Source organism: Festucalex cinctus, chromosome 1 (genome assembly GCF_051991245.1).
Source record: "Festucalex cinctus isolate MCC-2025b chromosome 1, RoL_Fcin_1.0, whole genome shotgun sequence".
NCBI classification, from domain to species: domain Eukaryota; kingdom Metazoa; phylum Chordata; class Actinopteri; order Syngnathiformes; family Syngnathidae; genus Festucalex; species Festucalex cinctus.
In genome coordinates this window covers 11,322,653-11,337,384 of record NC_135411.1, presented here as the reverse complement: position 1 = coordinate 11,337,384, position 14,732 = coordinate 11,322,653, and the positions used below count along the sequence as shown (strand labels likewise).

At 45.2% G+C, this 14,732-nt stretch overlaps 1 protein-coding gene across 2 annotated transcripts; it reads left to right on the top strand.

The window, feature by feature from the left end:
• The first annotated feature begins 8,444 nt into the window (after positions 1–8,444).
• pex19 (peroxisomal biogenesis factor 19) lies at positions 8,445–14,420 on the top strand. Of its 2 annotated transcripts, none has more exons than XM_077516105.1 (8): positions 8,445–8,556; positions 8,890–8,978; positions 9,522–9,687; positions 9,775–9,860; positions 10,741–10,920; positions 10,980–11,138; positions 11,220–11,264; positions 12,209–14,420. In XM_077516105.1, exons 1-8 carry the CDS (start codon positions 8,493–8,495, stop codon positions 12,296–12,298), a joined length of 879 nt encoding a protein of 292 aa, XP_077372231.1. In that variant the 5' UTR covers positions 8,445–8,492; the 3' UTR covers positions 12,299–14,420. The 2 variants fall into 2 exon arrangements, with proteins under 2 accessions (XP_077372231.1, XP_077372223.1); XM_077516097.1 differs by having other exon boundaries at positions 9,519–9,687.
• Positions 14,421–14,732: the final 312 nt, after the last annotated feature.

Below are 14,732 nucleotides of genomic sequence, written 5' to 3'. Positions count from 1 at the left end.
TGCTTCCCCGTTCTCCTCTCAGCTTGAGAGGAGACGCTGGTTGGCCGGAAATAAACCTGCTGCCTTGGTGGCTTACCTTATCCTGCGTCTGGGTCCTACCTCTTCACGTCGTGACAGTACACTTCGGCCAGCATGGACCCAGCGGGAGTGTCCAACTTGGAGACCTGGCAGAGGCTTGAAGACATCGCCCGAGTCATTGCAGAGATAAAAGAGTTGATGGCTTTGGACCGTGGCGACTGGGGTGAAGGGTCGGACTGGCCTCAGAACCCCGAACCTCGTCTGCTGCAGCCTCTCGCCCCTGAACCTCGTCTGCTGGAGCCTCTCGCTCCTGAACCTCGTCTGCTGGAGCCTCTCGCCCCTGAACCTCGTCTGCTGGAGCCTCTCGCCCCTGAACCTCGTCTGTTGCAGCTTCTCGCTCCTGAACCTTGTCTGCTGCAGCCTCTCGCCCCTGAACCTCGTCTGCTGCAGCCTCTCGCCCCTGAACCTCGTTTGCTACAGCCTCTCGCTCCGGAACCTTGTCTACTGGCCCCTGGCCGCTTCGCCTGTGCCGCTGCCGCCGCAGCCCCTGGCCGCTTCGCCTGTGCCGCTGCCGCCGCAGCCCCTGGCCGCTTCGCCTGTGCCGCTGCCGCCGCAGCCCCTGGCCGCTTCGCCTGTGCCACTGCCGCCGCAGCCCCTGGCCGCTTCGCCTGGGCCGCTGCCGCCGCAGCCCCTGGCCGCTTCGCCTGGGCCGCTGCCGCCGCAGTCCCTGGCCGCTTCGCCTGGGCCGCTGCCGCCGCAGTCCCTGGCCGCTTCGCCTGGGCCGCTACTTCCTGTTCCTCGTCAGGCGGCGCATGGATTGCGGTCGCCACCTCCTGTTCCTCGTCAGGCGGCGCATGGATTGCGGTCGCCACCTCCTGTTCCTCGTCAGGCGGCGCATGGATTGCGGTCGCCACCTCCTGTTCCTCGTCAGGCGGCGCATGGATTGCGGTCGCCACCTCCTGTTCCTCGTCAGGCGGCGCATGGATTGCGGCCGCCACCTCCGGTTCCTCGATCGGCGGCGCCCAGCCAGCGGCCGCCTCCTCTTGCACCAGTTCCGGCAGCGCCCGGCCAGCGGCCGCCATCACCTGCACCAGTTCCGGCGGCGCCCGGCCAACGGCCGCCTCCTGCTCCTCATCTGGCGGCGAACACCCCGCCGCCACCTCTGCTCCTTGTCGGGCGTCAAGGACGCCCTCCTGACTGGCCCCGCTGGGACTCTCTCGTCGGGCTTCGCGGACGCCCTCCTGAACTGCTTTTTGTCTGGGACGGATGGGTGGGCCGTGTTCCCACCTCCGTGCCCCCTTCCGCCCGCCCTTGTTTTTGTGACTTTTTGATGTTGAAGGGCCGTCAGGAGCCGGCCCTTGAGGGGGGGGTACTGTCACGCCGCCACCGCCGTGACGGCCCATGCTTTTATTTTTGTGTTCATGTTTCCTGTTTTGTTGTGAAATAATGATTCCCCTCTCACCTCAGGTCACTTATCCTTCCTGCTGCTTGCTAATTACCGGTCCCCGCCCATGATTACCACCACCTGCCACAATAAAAGCCACCTGCATTCTCCCCTCCGTTGCCGAAGTGTCACACACACAGTGCATGGAAGCGTCCCACAGTCCTCGAGTCCTTGTTCCCGGTACCTTATTGTCTTGCCTTGTTTTTGTGCCTTGCCTTGTTTTTGTGCCTTGTCTTGTTTTTGTGCCTTGTCCTCCCCAGCGGAGCGCCTTGAGTTACCCCTTTTTGCCTTGAGCCTTTTTCCTCCCTAGCGGAGCGCCTTTTGTTGTCCCCTATACCTTTTGCCTGTTTTTTCCTCCCCAGTGGAGCGTTTTTTGTTCTCCACCTTTTTGCTTCCCCGTTCTCCTCTCAGCTTGAGAGGAGACGCTGGTTGGCCGGAAATAAACCTGCTGCCTTGGTGGCTTACCTTATCCTGCGTCTGGGTCCTACCTCTTCACGTCGTGACAGTACACTTCGGCCAGCATGGACCCAGCGGGAGTGTCCAACTTGGAGACCTGGCAGAGGCTTGAAGACATCGCCCGAGTCATTGCAGAGATAAAAGAGTTGATGGCTTTGGACCGTGGCGACTGGGGTGAAGGGTCGGACTGGCCTCAGAACCCCGAACCTCGTCTGCTGCAGCCTCTCGCCCCTGAACCTCGTCTGCTGGAGCCTCTCGCTCCTGAACCTCGTCTGCTGGAGCCTCTCGCCCCTGAACCTCGTCTGCTGGAGCCTCTCGCCCCTGAACCTCGTCTGTTGCAGCTTCTCGCTCCTGAACCTTGTATGCTGCAGCCTCTCACCCCTGAACCTCGTCTGCTGCAGCCTCTCGCCCCTGAACCTCGTTTGCTACAGCCTCTCGCTCCGGAACCTTGTCTACTGCCGCCGCAGCCCCTGGCCGCTTCGCCTGTGCCGCTGCCGCCGCAGCCCCTGGCCGCTTCGCCTGTGCCGCTGCCGCCGCAGCCCCTGGCCGCTTCGCCTGTGCCGCTGCCGCCGCAGCCCCTGGCCGCTTCGCCTGTGCCGCTGCCGCCGCAGCCCCTGGCCGCTTCGCCTGTGCCGCTGCCGCCGCAGCCCCTGGCCGCTTCGCCTGTGCCACTGCCGCCGCAGCCCCTGGCCGCTTCGCCTGGGCCGCTGCCGCCGCAGCCCCTGGCCGCTTCGCCTGGGCCGCTGCCGCCGCAGTCCCTGGCCGCTTCGCCTGGGCCGCTGCCGCCGCAGTCCCTGGCCGCTTCGCCTGGGCCGCTACTTCCTGTTCCTCGTCAGGCGGCGCATGGATTGCGGTCGCCACCTCCTGTTCCTCGTCAGGCGGCGCATGGATTGCGGTCGCCACCTCCTGTTCCTCGTCAGGCGGCGCATGGATTGCGGTCGCCACCTCCTGTTCCTCGTCAGGCGGCGCATGGATTGCGGTCGCCACCTCCTGTTCCTCGTCAGGCGGCGCATGGATTGCGGCCGCCACCTCCGGTTCCTCGATCGGCGGCGCCCAGCCAGCGGCCGCCTCCTCTTGCACCAGTTCCGGCAGCGCCCGGCCAGCGGCCGCCATCACCTGCACCAGTTCCGGCGGCGCCCGGCCAACGGCCGCCTCCTGCTCCTCATCTGGCGGCGAACACCCCGCCGCCACCTCTGCTCCTTGTCGGGCGTCAAGGACGCCCTCCTGACTGGCCCCGCTGGGACTCTCTCGTCGGGCTTCGCGGACGCCCTCCTGAACTGCTTTTTGTCTGGGACGGATGGGTGGGCCGTGTTCCCACCTCCGTGCCCCCTTCCGCCCGCCCTTGTTTTTGTGACTTTTTGATGTTGAAGGGCCGTCAGGAGCCGGCCCTTGAGGGGGGGGTACTGTCACGCCGCCACCGCCGTGACGGCCCATGCTTTTATTTTTGTGTTCATGTTTCCTGTTTTGTTGTGAAATAATGATTCCCCTCTCACCTCAGGTCACTTATCCTTCCTGCTGCTTGCTAATTACCGGTCCCCGCCCATGATTACCACCACCTGCCACAATAAAAGCCACCTGCATTCTCCCCTCCGTTGCCGAAGTGTCACACACACAGTGCATGGAAGCGTCCCACAGTCCTCGAGTCCTTGTTCCCGGTACCTTATTGTCTTGCCTTGTTTTTGTGCCTTGCCTTGTTTTTGTGCCTTGTCTTGTTTTTGTGCCTTGTCCTCCCCAGCGGAGCGCCTTGAGTTACCCCTTTTTGCCTTGAGCCTTTTTCCTCCCTAGCGGAGCGCCTTTTGTTGTCCCCTATACCTTTTGCCTGTTTTTTCCTCCCCAGTGGAGCGTTTTTTGTTCTCCACCTTTTTGCTTCCCCGTTCTCCTCTCAGCTTGAGAGGAGACGCTGGTTGGCCGGAAATAAACCTGCTGCCTTGGTGGCTTACCTTATCCTGCGTCTGGGTCCTACCTCTTCACGCCTTGACAGAAGATCTGTACGAAGTGGCTGGGGAGATGAAAGTCAGGGATTATCTGCTAAAGACAAGTTAAACCATAATAGCACTAAACGATCACCTTTGAAGTCGAAGAGACGGGAAGATAAAAGGGAAATGAACCACTAATAAACCTAAAATAAAGGAGACCTGGGCATCATGGTGACCTAGCGGTTAGCATGTCTACAGTTCTGAGGTTCAGTCCTCACCAACGGCTGTTTAGATGTATTTCGAGGGGGCGCTGCAGATGTAATTTTGGACGTCATGTCACATCGAAGCATTCCCTCACATTGGGCGGATGTCACAATGCGCTCCCTTGCGCAAAATGGGGCCCCCACAGAGGATGGGGCCCTACGCGAGGGGCGACTCTGGTTGCAGATCTAACACCCAATGAAAAAAAATGTCATTTCATTGACACCCATTATTGAAAATACTTTTTTTGTCCACAATATACCGCAAATAAGCTTTTTCCAAAAAGTGGGGGTTGCCCGGCCCAACACAAAAAAAGAAAAAAATATTTAATAGGGGTGTGAGGCGATGAATTTTTTTTAATCATAATCAATCGCTTGACTTCAGTAGTTAACTCACGATTACAGTGTTCCCTCGTTTTCCGCTGGGGTTAGGTTCCGAAAAATACCCGCAATAAATGAAATCCGCGAAGTAGTTCGCTTTATGTTTTACAACTCTTATAAATGTTTTAAGGCTCTAAAATCCCCGACCGCACAATTTATACACTTTTCTCATTGAGGCATTTACATGTTCTCACATTTCTCTCTTGTTCAAACATTGACAATGTTCAAACCTTCATAAATTTTATAAAATGGGTATATTACTGGGCGGCACGGTAGTCGAGTGGTTAGCACGTCCGCTTCCCAGTTCTGAGGTCTCCGGTTCGAGTCCAGGCTCGGACCTTCCTGGGTGGAGTTTGCATGTTCTCCCCGTACCCGCGTGGGTCTTCTACGGGTACTCCGGTCTCCTCCCACATTCCAAAGACATGCATGGCAGGTTAATTGGGCGCTCCGAATTGTCCCTAGGTGTGCTTGTGAGTGTGGATGGTTGTTCGTCTCTGTGTGCCCTGCAATTGGTTGGCAACCAGTCCAGGGTGTCCCCCGCCTACTGCCCAGAGCCAGCTGAGATAGGCGCCAGCAGCCCCCGCGACCCTTGTGAGGAATAAGCGGTCAAGTAAATGGATGGATGGGTATATTACTGTAAAAAAACATGCAAAATTGCGCTTAGAAAAAAATACGCGATACATCGAGACCGCGAAAAGTGAACCGCGTTATAGCGAGTGAAGACTGTAATCGCAAATTCTAAATGTACGATAAATTATTTTTGTTGACATTAAAGTGGAAAAAAACAATAATACAATAGAAATATTACTGTATGTTTTAGTCATAGATACAGTAATTTCACAATAATTCATAAAATTGAGTTAAAATTAAAAAGATGCACTGTACTGTAAAAAAAATTAGTGTAATATTGATTTGTGTTTAGGTCATTTTTCTGCCACCAGATGGCATAATTGCATTTGTAAGACATTGGTGACACTTCAGTGCATTATCTAATATTTAACATGAACTAATTTTCTCACAATAACGTATAAATACGTTTTTTTTATGTTTTAAGTGTCCCAAAGACGTATTTATACGTTTTAGTTTTTGTTTGTTTTTTATGCTAGCTAGAGCATACATTAGGCTTTGATACAGCCTCTCAACTGCAAAGAACGGTTGCAGAAATGGTAGTTATTACACAAACGGCCAGCAGGCGGCAGCAGAGCAAAGGAGATCAACCAGGGCCATGTAGAAAAAAAGCTAAATTACTTACAATTTTACATAGATTTGTGAAAACTGATGAAACTTAGCTGTCTTCTAATTCTAATTGCTGCAAAACGGAAACAGATAGAAAGAAGGGACTTTAATCTTTCTTTTGATAGGTTCGACGCTTTTATAGCAATAGAACTCAATATTCTGTGGGCCTTGCAAAATCAGTCAAAATCCAGTAAAACAGCCGGGAGCGAACGGGATTGCTTCTGTGAAAATGGCTGGGAGTGAATGAGTTAAATAACTTTTGCACATTTTTAAATTGTAAAATACAACTTGACTCCAGTCTCCACAAATCTTGCATTTTACTGAAATTAATTACTGCTAAATTTTGACGTGGATGTGTCTGCTGCATTGTGACTGGAATTCCCCCAGTAAAGGCTTTCCAAGTCAGGGGTGGTCATTAATTGTGCATTGAAAAATTATGAAGGAACTTTAAATTAACTCAAAATGATCACACAAATTTTGACACTATATTGAAAAAAAAAAAATATCTGTGAATAGGTGAATCCGTGGGTGCTGAACCATCAGTATGGTGGACCCCTTGTAAACTTAACTAAATCTATAATTTCATTATGTGCCTATGGCCAGATCGTGGAATTTGCAAGTACAGCGAGAGCCGGTCACCTATTAGACAGTTCACTCAGATGCAGCCGCCTCATTCGGTGCTCCCTTTCCTATAAAAGCAACTTAGTAGCATTCCTTGGTCTGCGGTTATCATCACAATTTCCCTCTATACACAACCATTTGAATGACATCAAATTTGATGGATTTTCCTCTATGTCATGAGCAGCGGCGGCTCTCATGTAAGATTCCAAGTAATATTGCATAGGACATACAGTAAAGCAGAAGTTGACCCAAAAAAAAGTTGCAAAAAGTGAATTTCCTGTACTGGAAAAGTGTTGTAACATAATCCCCCGGCACAGCAGTGATAACTCACTTGGCATGTCATTCATTGCGACGCCCTGACTCATGTGAACGGAACGGCCCACTGGTTGTTTAGAAGTGTCGCCTGGTAACCGCTCAACGTCACCGGCTCTAACAATGGTTTTTATTTAGTGACAGAAGACGTTGTTATTTAAAACAAGGAGGAAGACTCAGAGAGGGAAGATAATAGTCTATCATGCACATTCTTCCAAATTAGATTCAATTGTCTTCAATTGAGTTATGCTGTTTGTTAGGTTTGTCTCATGGTTCTATTCTTCTTATCAACAACAACTAGATTCTTGCGAGAATCCCTGAAAAAAAATCAAATACCAAGCAATTTTTTTTTTTTTACCAGTACAGATGGCATGATTTACATTTAAATGGCCTTTGGATAAATTTGTTGTAAAGCATTTTTTTTTTAATATTTAAACTTTGCTTGAGTTTGTCATCTCAGAAATTGTTTTCAATTAAATTACCAGAAAATTTAATTGTAACATAATCCGCCTAAACTGTCTTTTGTTCTGATGGGAACATTCACCGGTTCTTTTATCATACTCGCTACACTAATAATTACCAGAAGACCACATATTCTCAGTTGAACTATTTATGCCAGAAAGATGAAGGTCTAATCTGTCCAAAATGGTTTCGATTTATACTGTCTTGGTGGCCTAGACCATGTGACAATGAGGGACCTGATGGTCTTAACGGGTTTCAACTACCGGTGGATATATGTGCCATAGTGCAGATAGTGATAAGAAGATGCTGAACCAGGACAGGTCACAGCGACACAATGGACGAGCTCAAGTCACCTATCTAATCATTAAGAGGCCTAATCTAAAACTGTTTAGATAACGCTTGGATTTATTTATTATTTTTATTATTATTATTATTATTATTATTATTATTATTATTATTATTATTATTATTATTTATTTTATTGTTTTGTTGATGAGATTGTATAACAATTGCTTCCAAATGTGGATTGATTCTTTGATTTGAGTTTTTATTGCATTTTCGTGTATTCTTTTTTTATTACATTGTTTTATTTTAGTTTTCATAGTACTGTGTCTTGTATTCTATTGCGTTTTCCTGTATTTTTTTTAGGATTGTATTTATTAATCCTATCTTGGACACAAACTTGTGAAACTTTGTGCACATATTGGGCCTGGCAAAAATAATCAATATAGTTTATTGTGAGATTTTTCAAAAATGGCTCAGTAACGTTCATAAATTTTCAATAAAGCAGCCCCAGTTGTACCTTTAGAGCTACAAAAAGTTGACATATGTTAAACCCAACAGGAAGTCCCAATTTTTTATTTAATTTCTTGGCCCAGTATAGAAGTCGGATTTTAAAGAACTCCAACCACAAATTGTATCCGATGGACTTGAATCTGTGGGTGTTTTATCTAAAGATGTTCCCAATAAAAAGTAAAAGCAGAACTTTTTATTTTGAAGAATGCTTTTGCTATGCGCTGCTTGTCAAGAAAGATTATGCTGATTGGGCAACTGAATTTAATTTGATTAATTTTAATTTGAAACCTGGCACAAAAAAAATCAATATAAAAGTTTATTGTGCCATTTTCAAAAAATAATAATAAAATAAAATTCCAACGTGCCAGTACCTGAAAGTGGCTCGGGCTGCGAGAGCTGCTCGCAACTCGAGTTTATTTTCGTTTCAGTATCCGCCCAGTTTTTAAAACAACGTAATTCCTTCTACTTACCACAAGAGTGCACTCGACCTGTTTATTGAAAGTGCCATGTGTGTGACGTCATCTCACGCGACACATATCTTGTTTACGTCAATTTTGTGAGACACGCCGACCGTCATTGGGAGAGTCTGTCATGGCGTCTGGACCTGGGGAGTCGCAAAGCGGTCACGACGCTGAACTGGACGAATTGCTGGACAGTACGGTTATAATTAACATTGTTCAGTATGAAAATAAATAAAACCCGACATTTTAGGGACTTGGTCGTGTTATTAAACGTGGAAAATGGCGGTTGTTAGTTTGTCGAACGCTGTTGTGGCTCCCGGTGAAGTTGTCAAACTAAATTGAAGCCTTCCCGTCTAGCACACACATTGCTTTAAAATTACCATTAAAAGTGTGGTCTTGTTCTTTATAAGGAGTTTACCGGGAAGGTAGCGTTCAGCGTGCTATAGCACTCGTCTGTATAACACTTGGCTTGTATTATGTATTTACATTACAGTCTTTTAAAACTTGTATGTGTATTTTTTTTTTAGGTGCATTGGATGACTTTGACAAGCAGTCTGCGCCTCCTGAATCCAAAGCACCTTCCTCTTCCTCCTCGTCCAGCCATGGCGCAGAGAAGGTTGGTGTCATAAATTTGTGCTTTTATTTTATTTATGTTTTTTTTTTTTTTAATGAAAGCACATAGAAAAATAAACAAAGTGTATATTTTGCCGTGAGTTGCGAGAGTACTTCAAGTACAAATTCTGGACCAGTCAATCTAGACTAGATCATGGCAAAATAGTTAAGGTGGACAACCTGAAAGTACGTGGCCACAGGTTTGAGGCACACACTTGTTTTTCCCCTATTTCTTTTTTTTTTTTCTTTGTTTTTTTTGTTTTTGTTTTTTTTTTTACTGCAGCCTATATGCTCTGAGGGTTGTATGGTTAGAGTTAGGCTGGTAATGCCAATAGCAACCTATCTTTGGTGGTAAGGCAAAATGAAAACAATGAAAATGCGCAGAAGGGGTGATGCGAGACCACACTCGGTGCATGGCTTGGTCCGGCGATTGACCAATCAGAGCCATTCATGGCAAATTAACGCTAGCAGGAGAGTTGCCGGTTGGCAAAATATCCACTGCCAGAAATAGACTCATTCATTTTTCCGACACGTTTCCCAACAGCAGCAGCCACCGCTGCTCGAGGACCGCAAGCTCTTCGAGACGCTCTTCGAGGGTGACATGGCATCCCAGGCCCAGCAGGAGTGGGAAAAGGCCATGACGGAGCTGGCCCAGGAGGAGCCTGACCTGCTCCAGCACTTTCAGAAACTCTCCGAGGCGGCCGGCAAAGTTGGCGAGTTTGGGTGTTTTCCTTGATTCTTTTTGCCCAACTGTAGTTTTGCTACCTACGTAGTTATTAAAATGTGTTGATTGCACGCAGGGACTGACACGGCTTCTCAGCAAGAATTCACCTCCTGCCTCAAAGATACCCTCCGCGGCCTTGCGAAGAATGCCGATAACTTGCAGGTTGACTTTTTATGACTGAAACGTTATTATACATTGTCCCCTGTTTTGTATAATGTACCCTCACGATTTGCAAACTAACAATGAATGTTTCCCATAGGACGTAATAGAATTCCATTTGACAAATATGAACATCCATTGCAGTGAATGAGTTAAGAGTAACAACAAATGAACTACCGTGTTCCCTCGTTTATTGCGGGTCTTATGTTGCAAAAATTACCAGCGATAATGGAAATTAGCATTATTATTTTTTTATACTCCCATTAATTATATTTTTTTGTTTTGTTTATTATATATGTATATAATATATATATTTTGGTATGATTTTTACTTTATTATAAATGCTTTTTCATTCATTATGTTCTTTTTTTCATTTATATTCATTTTTTCATTCAAAGTATTTTTTTTAATTATTACGGTATACAGTACGTTTTTTTCATTTATTTATTGTTTTTTCATTTTAGTGTGATTTTTAGTTTATTATGAATGCCTTTTCATTCTTCATTTGTTTTTTTCCCATTTACAGTCATTTTTTTCCATTAAAAGTACATTTTGTTTTGTTTTTATGTACTTGTTATACAGCACAGTATATTTTTTCTATCCCCGGAATGTAATGCTGTGGAGCGACGGGACAGACACCGTTGGAAAGGTCTCGTTGAGATGAATCCGCGGATGCCCGTACGTCCCCGGTCGGACGTAGGATTCGAGAGATACGGCCGTGCAAAGACCAAACAAAAAAATAAACCAAAAAATACGTAAAAAAAAAAAAAAAGCACGCTATAAAAATCCGCAAAACAGCGAGGCTGCGAAAGATGGACCCGCGATAAACAAGGGAACAGTATTTCCACCGTACTCAACTTATACACGTTTTGTTTTCCCACAGTCTTCTGGTCTGGCCGGAGACGATCTGGTCAAGACCCTGGAAGGCTTGGGATTGGACGAGGGTGGCGAAGGCGGCGGGGGCGGCGACGATGCCAACATCCTTCCCATCATGCAATCAATCATGCAGAATCTCCTCTCCAAGGAGGTGCTCTACCCGTCCCTCAAGGAGATCACCACTAAGGTTTGTCAGCGCGCTCAACGCATTTCGGCGTATGTTTATTCAAACACGCTCGTCCTCAGTATCCAGAGTGGTTGGAGGCCAACAGGGCCAGCCTGAGCTCCGAAGACGCCCAACGCTACGAGCAGCAGGCCAAGATCATGGGAGAAATCTGCCAGCGTTTTGAGAGGGAGGAAGACGGTGACAAGGTCTTTGAAGGCATCATGGACCTCATGCAGAAGGTAAGAGGACTCGCGTCGAAGCGCTCCTCTCAGTTCTCCATCAATATCCTCTTCCTCGTATCGCCTTGTTTTGCCTCACAGCTGCAGGACCTTGGACAACCTCCCAAAGAGCTCGCAGGAGACGCTGTAAGTTGATGATCAATGAACATTTTTGTCATGTTAAGGTGTGATGCCAAGGGTGTCGCGCGTAACCCTTAGGGAGCATGTTTGTTTATTTTTTGCCATTCAAGATTAAAGTGAAATTGCACATCCACTAAACTAGGTGGCAGTGGCACTCTCATTGTCAGTACGCAAGAAGTATTGGCTCCTCTGTGAGGTGTATTTAGAACAATTTTACAGACAAATAATGCTATTTATAGTCACAGCTGAGAGTTTTTCCTCTTTCTTCCTGTGAGAGGGAGTAGTTTCATAGAGTAAATGCTGTTATTTAATCTGAATTATTTTTAAACTTGTCTGTTTTAGATAAGTAATTCTTTTAGAGAAAAAAACATTTAAAAAATTCACATTTTTAAGGAACGTTTCCTTAGGAAAACATTTTAAAGTACTGTAAAGGGTAAAAAGAATGGATAAAATGTTTTTTTTTGGGGGGGGGGTAACTTAAAAAAAAACATCTCACTCTTTAGAAAACAAGTGAATTTAAAATTGTATTTGTCGGATTTTTTTGGGGGGGAGGAGTCATTTTTCTAAGTCACTTTTCTTGTATGGGAAAAAAAAATTATGTTCTTTTGGAGGGAAAAAGGCTCTTTGAGAAGAAAAAAAACACTTGTTTTTTGTTACAGAAAAGTCACTTATTTTTTTTATTTTTAGTAACGTTCTAAATTTTTACAAGAAAGTCATCTTAGAAAAAAAATGTACACCATAATTCTTTTTGGGGAAAGTGCTTTTTTCAGTCACTTTTTTTTCATGAAAGTAAACTATGTTTGTTTTTAGAAAAAGAACATTCATACTCCTTTTGAAATCTTTTATTAGTAAAAACAATACTGTGCATTCAGACAAGCCCTGAAGGCAAAACCTGACCGGCTATTATAGACACCTCCTAGATGGGATCAACTGTGTTTTCCTTTCACCAGCCTCCTGGCTTCAACTTCGACATGGACTCCCTCCACCTCCCAGGGGGCCTCGGGGGGGCCGGGGCGGCCGACCAATGCTCCATCATGTGAGGAGGCGGCGAATCGACCCCGGCTGTGGACAGGGCCACACCCACCAGGAGTTGGACGGCGGCATTGTGACGCTCACGTCGCAAAACGCTCGCCCTCGCGTCCCAAACACGTAGACAGATGTGGACGAGGTTGAAAAATTCCAACACACGCTCAAACATTTAAACATCTGTGTGTTTTGTTGTTGTTTTTTCCCACCAGCTGTCTGATTTTAACCGTATTCCCTGCTGCAGAATGATGGTATTGCACCCTCTCTGGCTTGTGTTTAACCCTCCTGTTATGTCCTGGGTCAATTTCTAGCAATTATCAGAAACTCCCACAGAAACAACAGAAACATCATTACTAACCATTTTAGTCAATATTTAGTGCATTGTCACAGATCACACTTCAATAAGAATCATTCACTCAAGTTTCGTTGTACATGTTGATGATGCTTAGAGGGACAGTATGTCGAATTTTTAGGTTTTTCAATTTTATTTCTTTTTAAAAACCCACAATTCATTTCAATAATATGCACAAAAATGTTTCATCACATCAGCGTACATTTTTTTTAATCTAAAAATTCGTAGGTCTAGTAATTACTAATTAATTTTGCAAAATAGGTCATGCCACGCCTTTCAGGAGGCTAACATGTTTCGCCGCCATCTTCCTGATATGGATACCTGAAGGAAAAGAACTTTGCAAATGTTGTACTTGGTGTGGTAGGCTTGCTGGGGTCTATCTGAGGCACCGTAGTGTGTGTAGTTCGAAATGCATGCACGTTGTTGCATTCTATGAGTTTACCACCAGGTGGCACTAAATTCTACACACTGTCCCTTAAAACCAGCGTTTCATACCAAATTTGTGTAAATGTGTGGTTTTAAGCCTTTTTTTTTTCCAGGTTAATTTTACCTGAAAATAATAGGATCAAAATGTGCATTAAAAAAAAAAAATCTTCCAGACTATAACAGGAGGATTAATATCGCTAAAGGAGGGGGGGAAAAAATAAAAAATGTAACTCAAATAAATGTAGATATTTACTGGTCATTTTAAACTGCAGTATAACAAATTGATGGGGATTAAAAAAAAAAAAACCCTCAAAATAAAGATTTTTATCCACCCTATAAATAAAGGTTAAAACTGACAAAAAAAAAAAGAGGGGGGGGGGGGGATAATAAAAATGACCAATTTTGTGTTTTGGGGTCGATATGACCTAGACTATAACAGAGTTAAAATAACTTAAAAAAAAAAAAAAAAAAAAGAATTAATTTGAAACAGTTAATCTCTGTGTCCTGCGATTGGCTGGCAACCAGTTCAGGGTGTACCCTGCCTGCTGCCCGAAGCTGGCTGGGATAGGCTCCAGCACCCCCTTGTGAGGATTAAGCGGTTAAGAAAATGGATGGATGGATAATTTGAGACACTACAACAAGATTGGCAGACTAACAAAAATAAAAGGCATGGAATTTTTTAATAAAGAATGAAATCCTGATTTTTACAGGACAATTTGAACCACAGGCTAAAAATACTGCAATTTTTAAATTCAGATGGTTACGGCTCATTTTGACTGGCAATGACGACGGTAAAAATGGGTCAATTTGACCCCTGCACACAAACAATAGTTTGTTCATGTCTTAATGTAATGTGATAAAAACACCGGACTGTATGTTGATCTTTTTTTTTTTTTTTTTCTTCAAAGATAATAGTTTCCTCACTGTAATGCTTCCCACAGTCATCCCAGTATTGATCTGAAGTGATTGATTTGATGATTGTAGTGTGAGGTTAACTTCCTGAATCTTTTCCATCAAACATTTGTATTTTGATTGTGAAGATTGGTGTTTGTGGCTGTGGATGGTTTACAAGCTCCCACTTCAAAAGGTGCATTAACAAAAGGCCTGAGCACTTTGTGCGTGTGAAACAATGTTGCTTCCCTGTGTGCAACTATGGAGACGGGTCTCGAAAGCGCAGGGCAAACTGCTGTATAATAGAAGCAACGCAGAGAGAGGTTTGTGTTAATTCAAGTGCTTTCATCATCTTGCCATCCATTCAGGGTTGAAGGATGTAGCTTTCGCAGAGCTACTACTATGTGTTGTTTTGCCCTCTTTTTGTAAATACAGTGTACTTAATAAAAGAATGATATGAAGATGAACTTGGTATTCAAGTTTTGAAGTTTTTTTTTTTTTACAGCGGTGGAGTGGCTATTCTGACACTGTAGCATTTTTATTTTTTGGGGCGGGCACCAAACTTTTCATAGGTCAACATGACCTACTGAATGTTAATTTTTAAAAATATATATTAAGTAAATAGTTAGTGCAACAGTATGAAAATCACTTTGGAAGTTCTTTTTTTTTTTTTTTTTTAAATGTGTGTTGGGGGTGACTTAAAGCTAAAAAAAAAAAAAAAAGGAAAACTACATATACATAGGTCCAAATATGTATAATAAAAAAAAAAAGGAGGAAAA

Bases quoted from the DNA above. Each gene is read 5' to 3' on its own strand.
- pex19 (XM_077516097.1), top strand. From the start codon at position 8,493: ATGGCGTCTGGACCTGGGGAGTCGCAAAGCGGTCACGACGCTGAACTG. The intron at 8,557-8,889 runs GTACGGTTATAA...TTTTTTTTTTAG, and splicing joins ACTGGACGAATTGCTGGACA to GTGCATTGGATGACTTTGAC. The intron at 9,861-10,740 runs GTTGACTTTTTA...GTTTTCCCACAG, and splicing joins AGAATGCCGATAACTTGCAG to TCTTCTGGTCTGGCCGGAGA.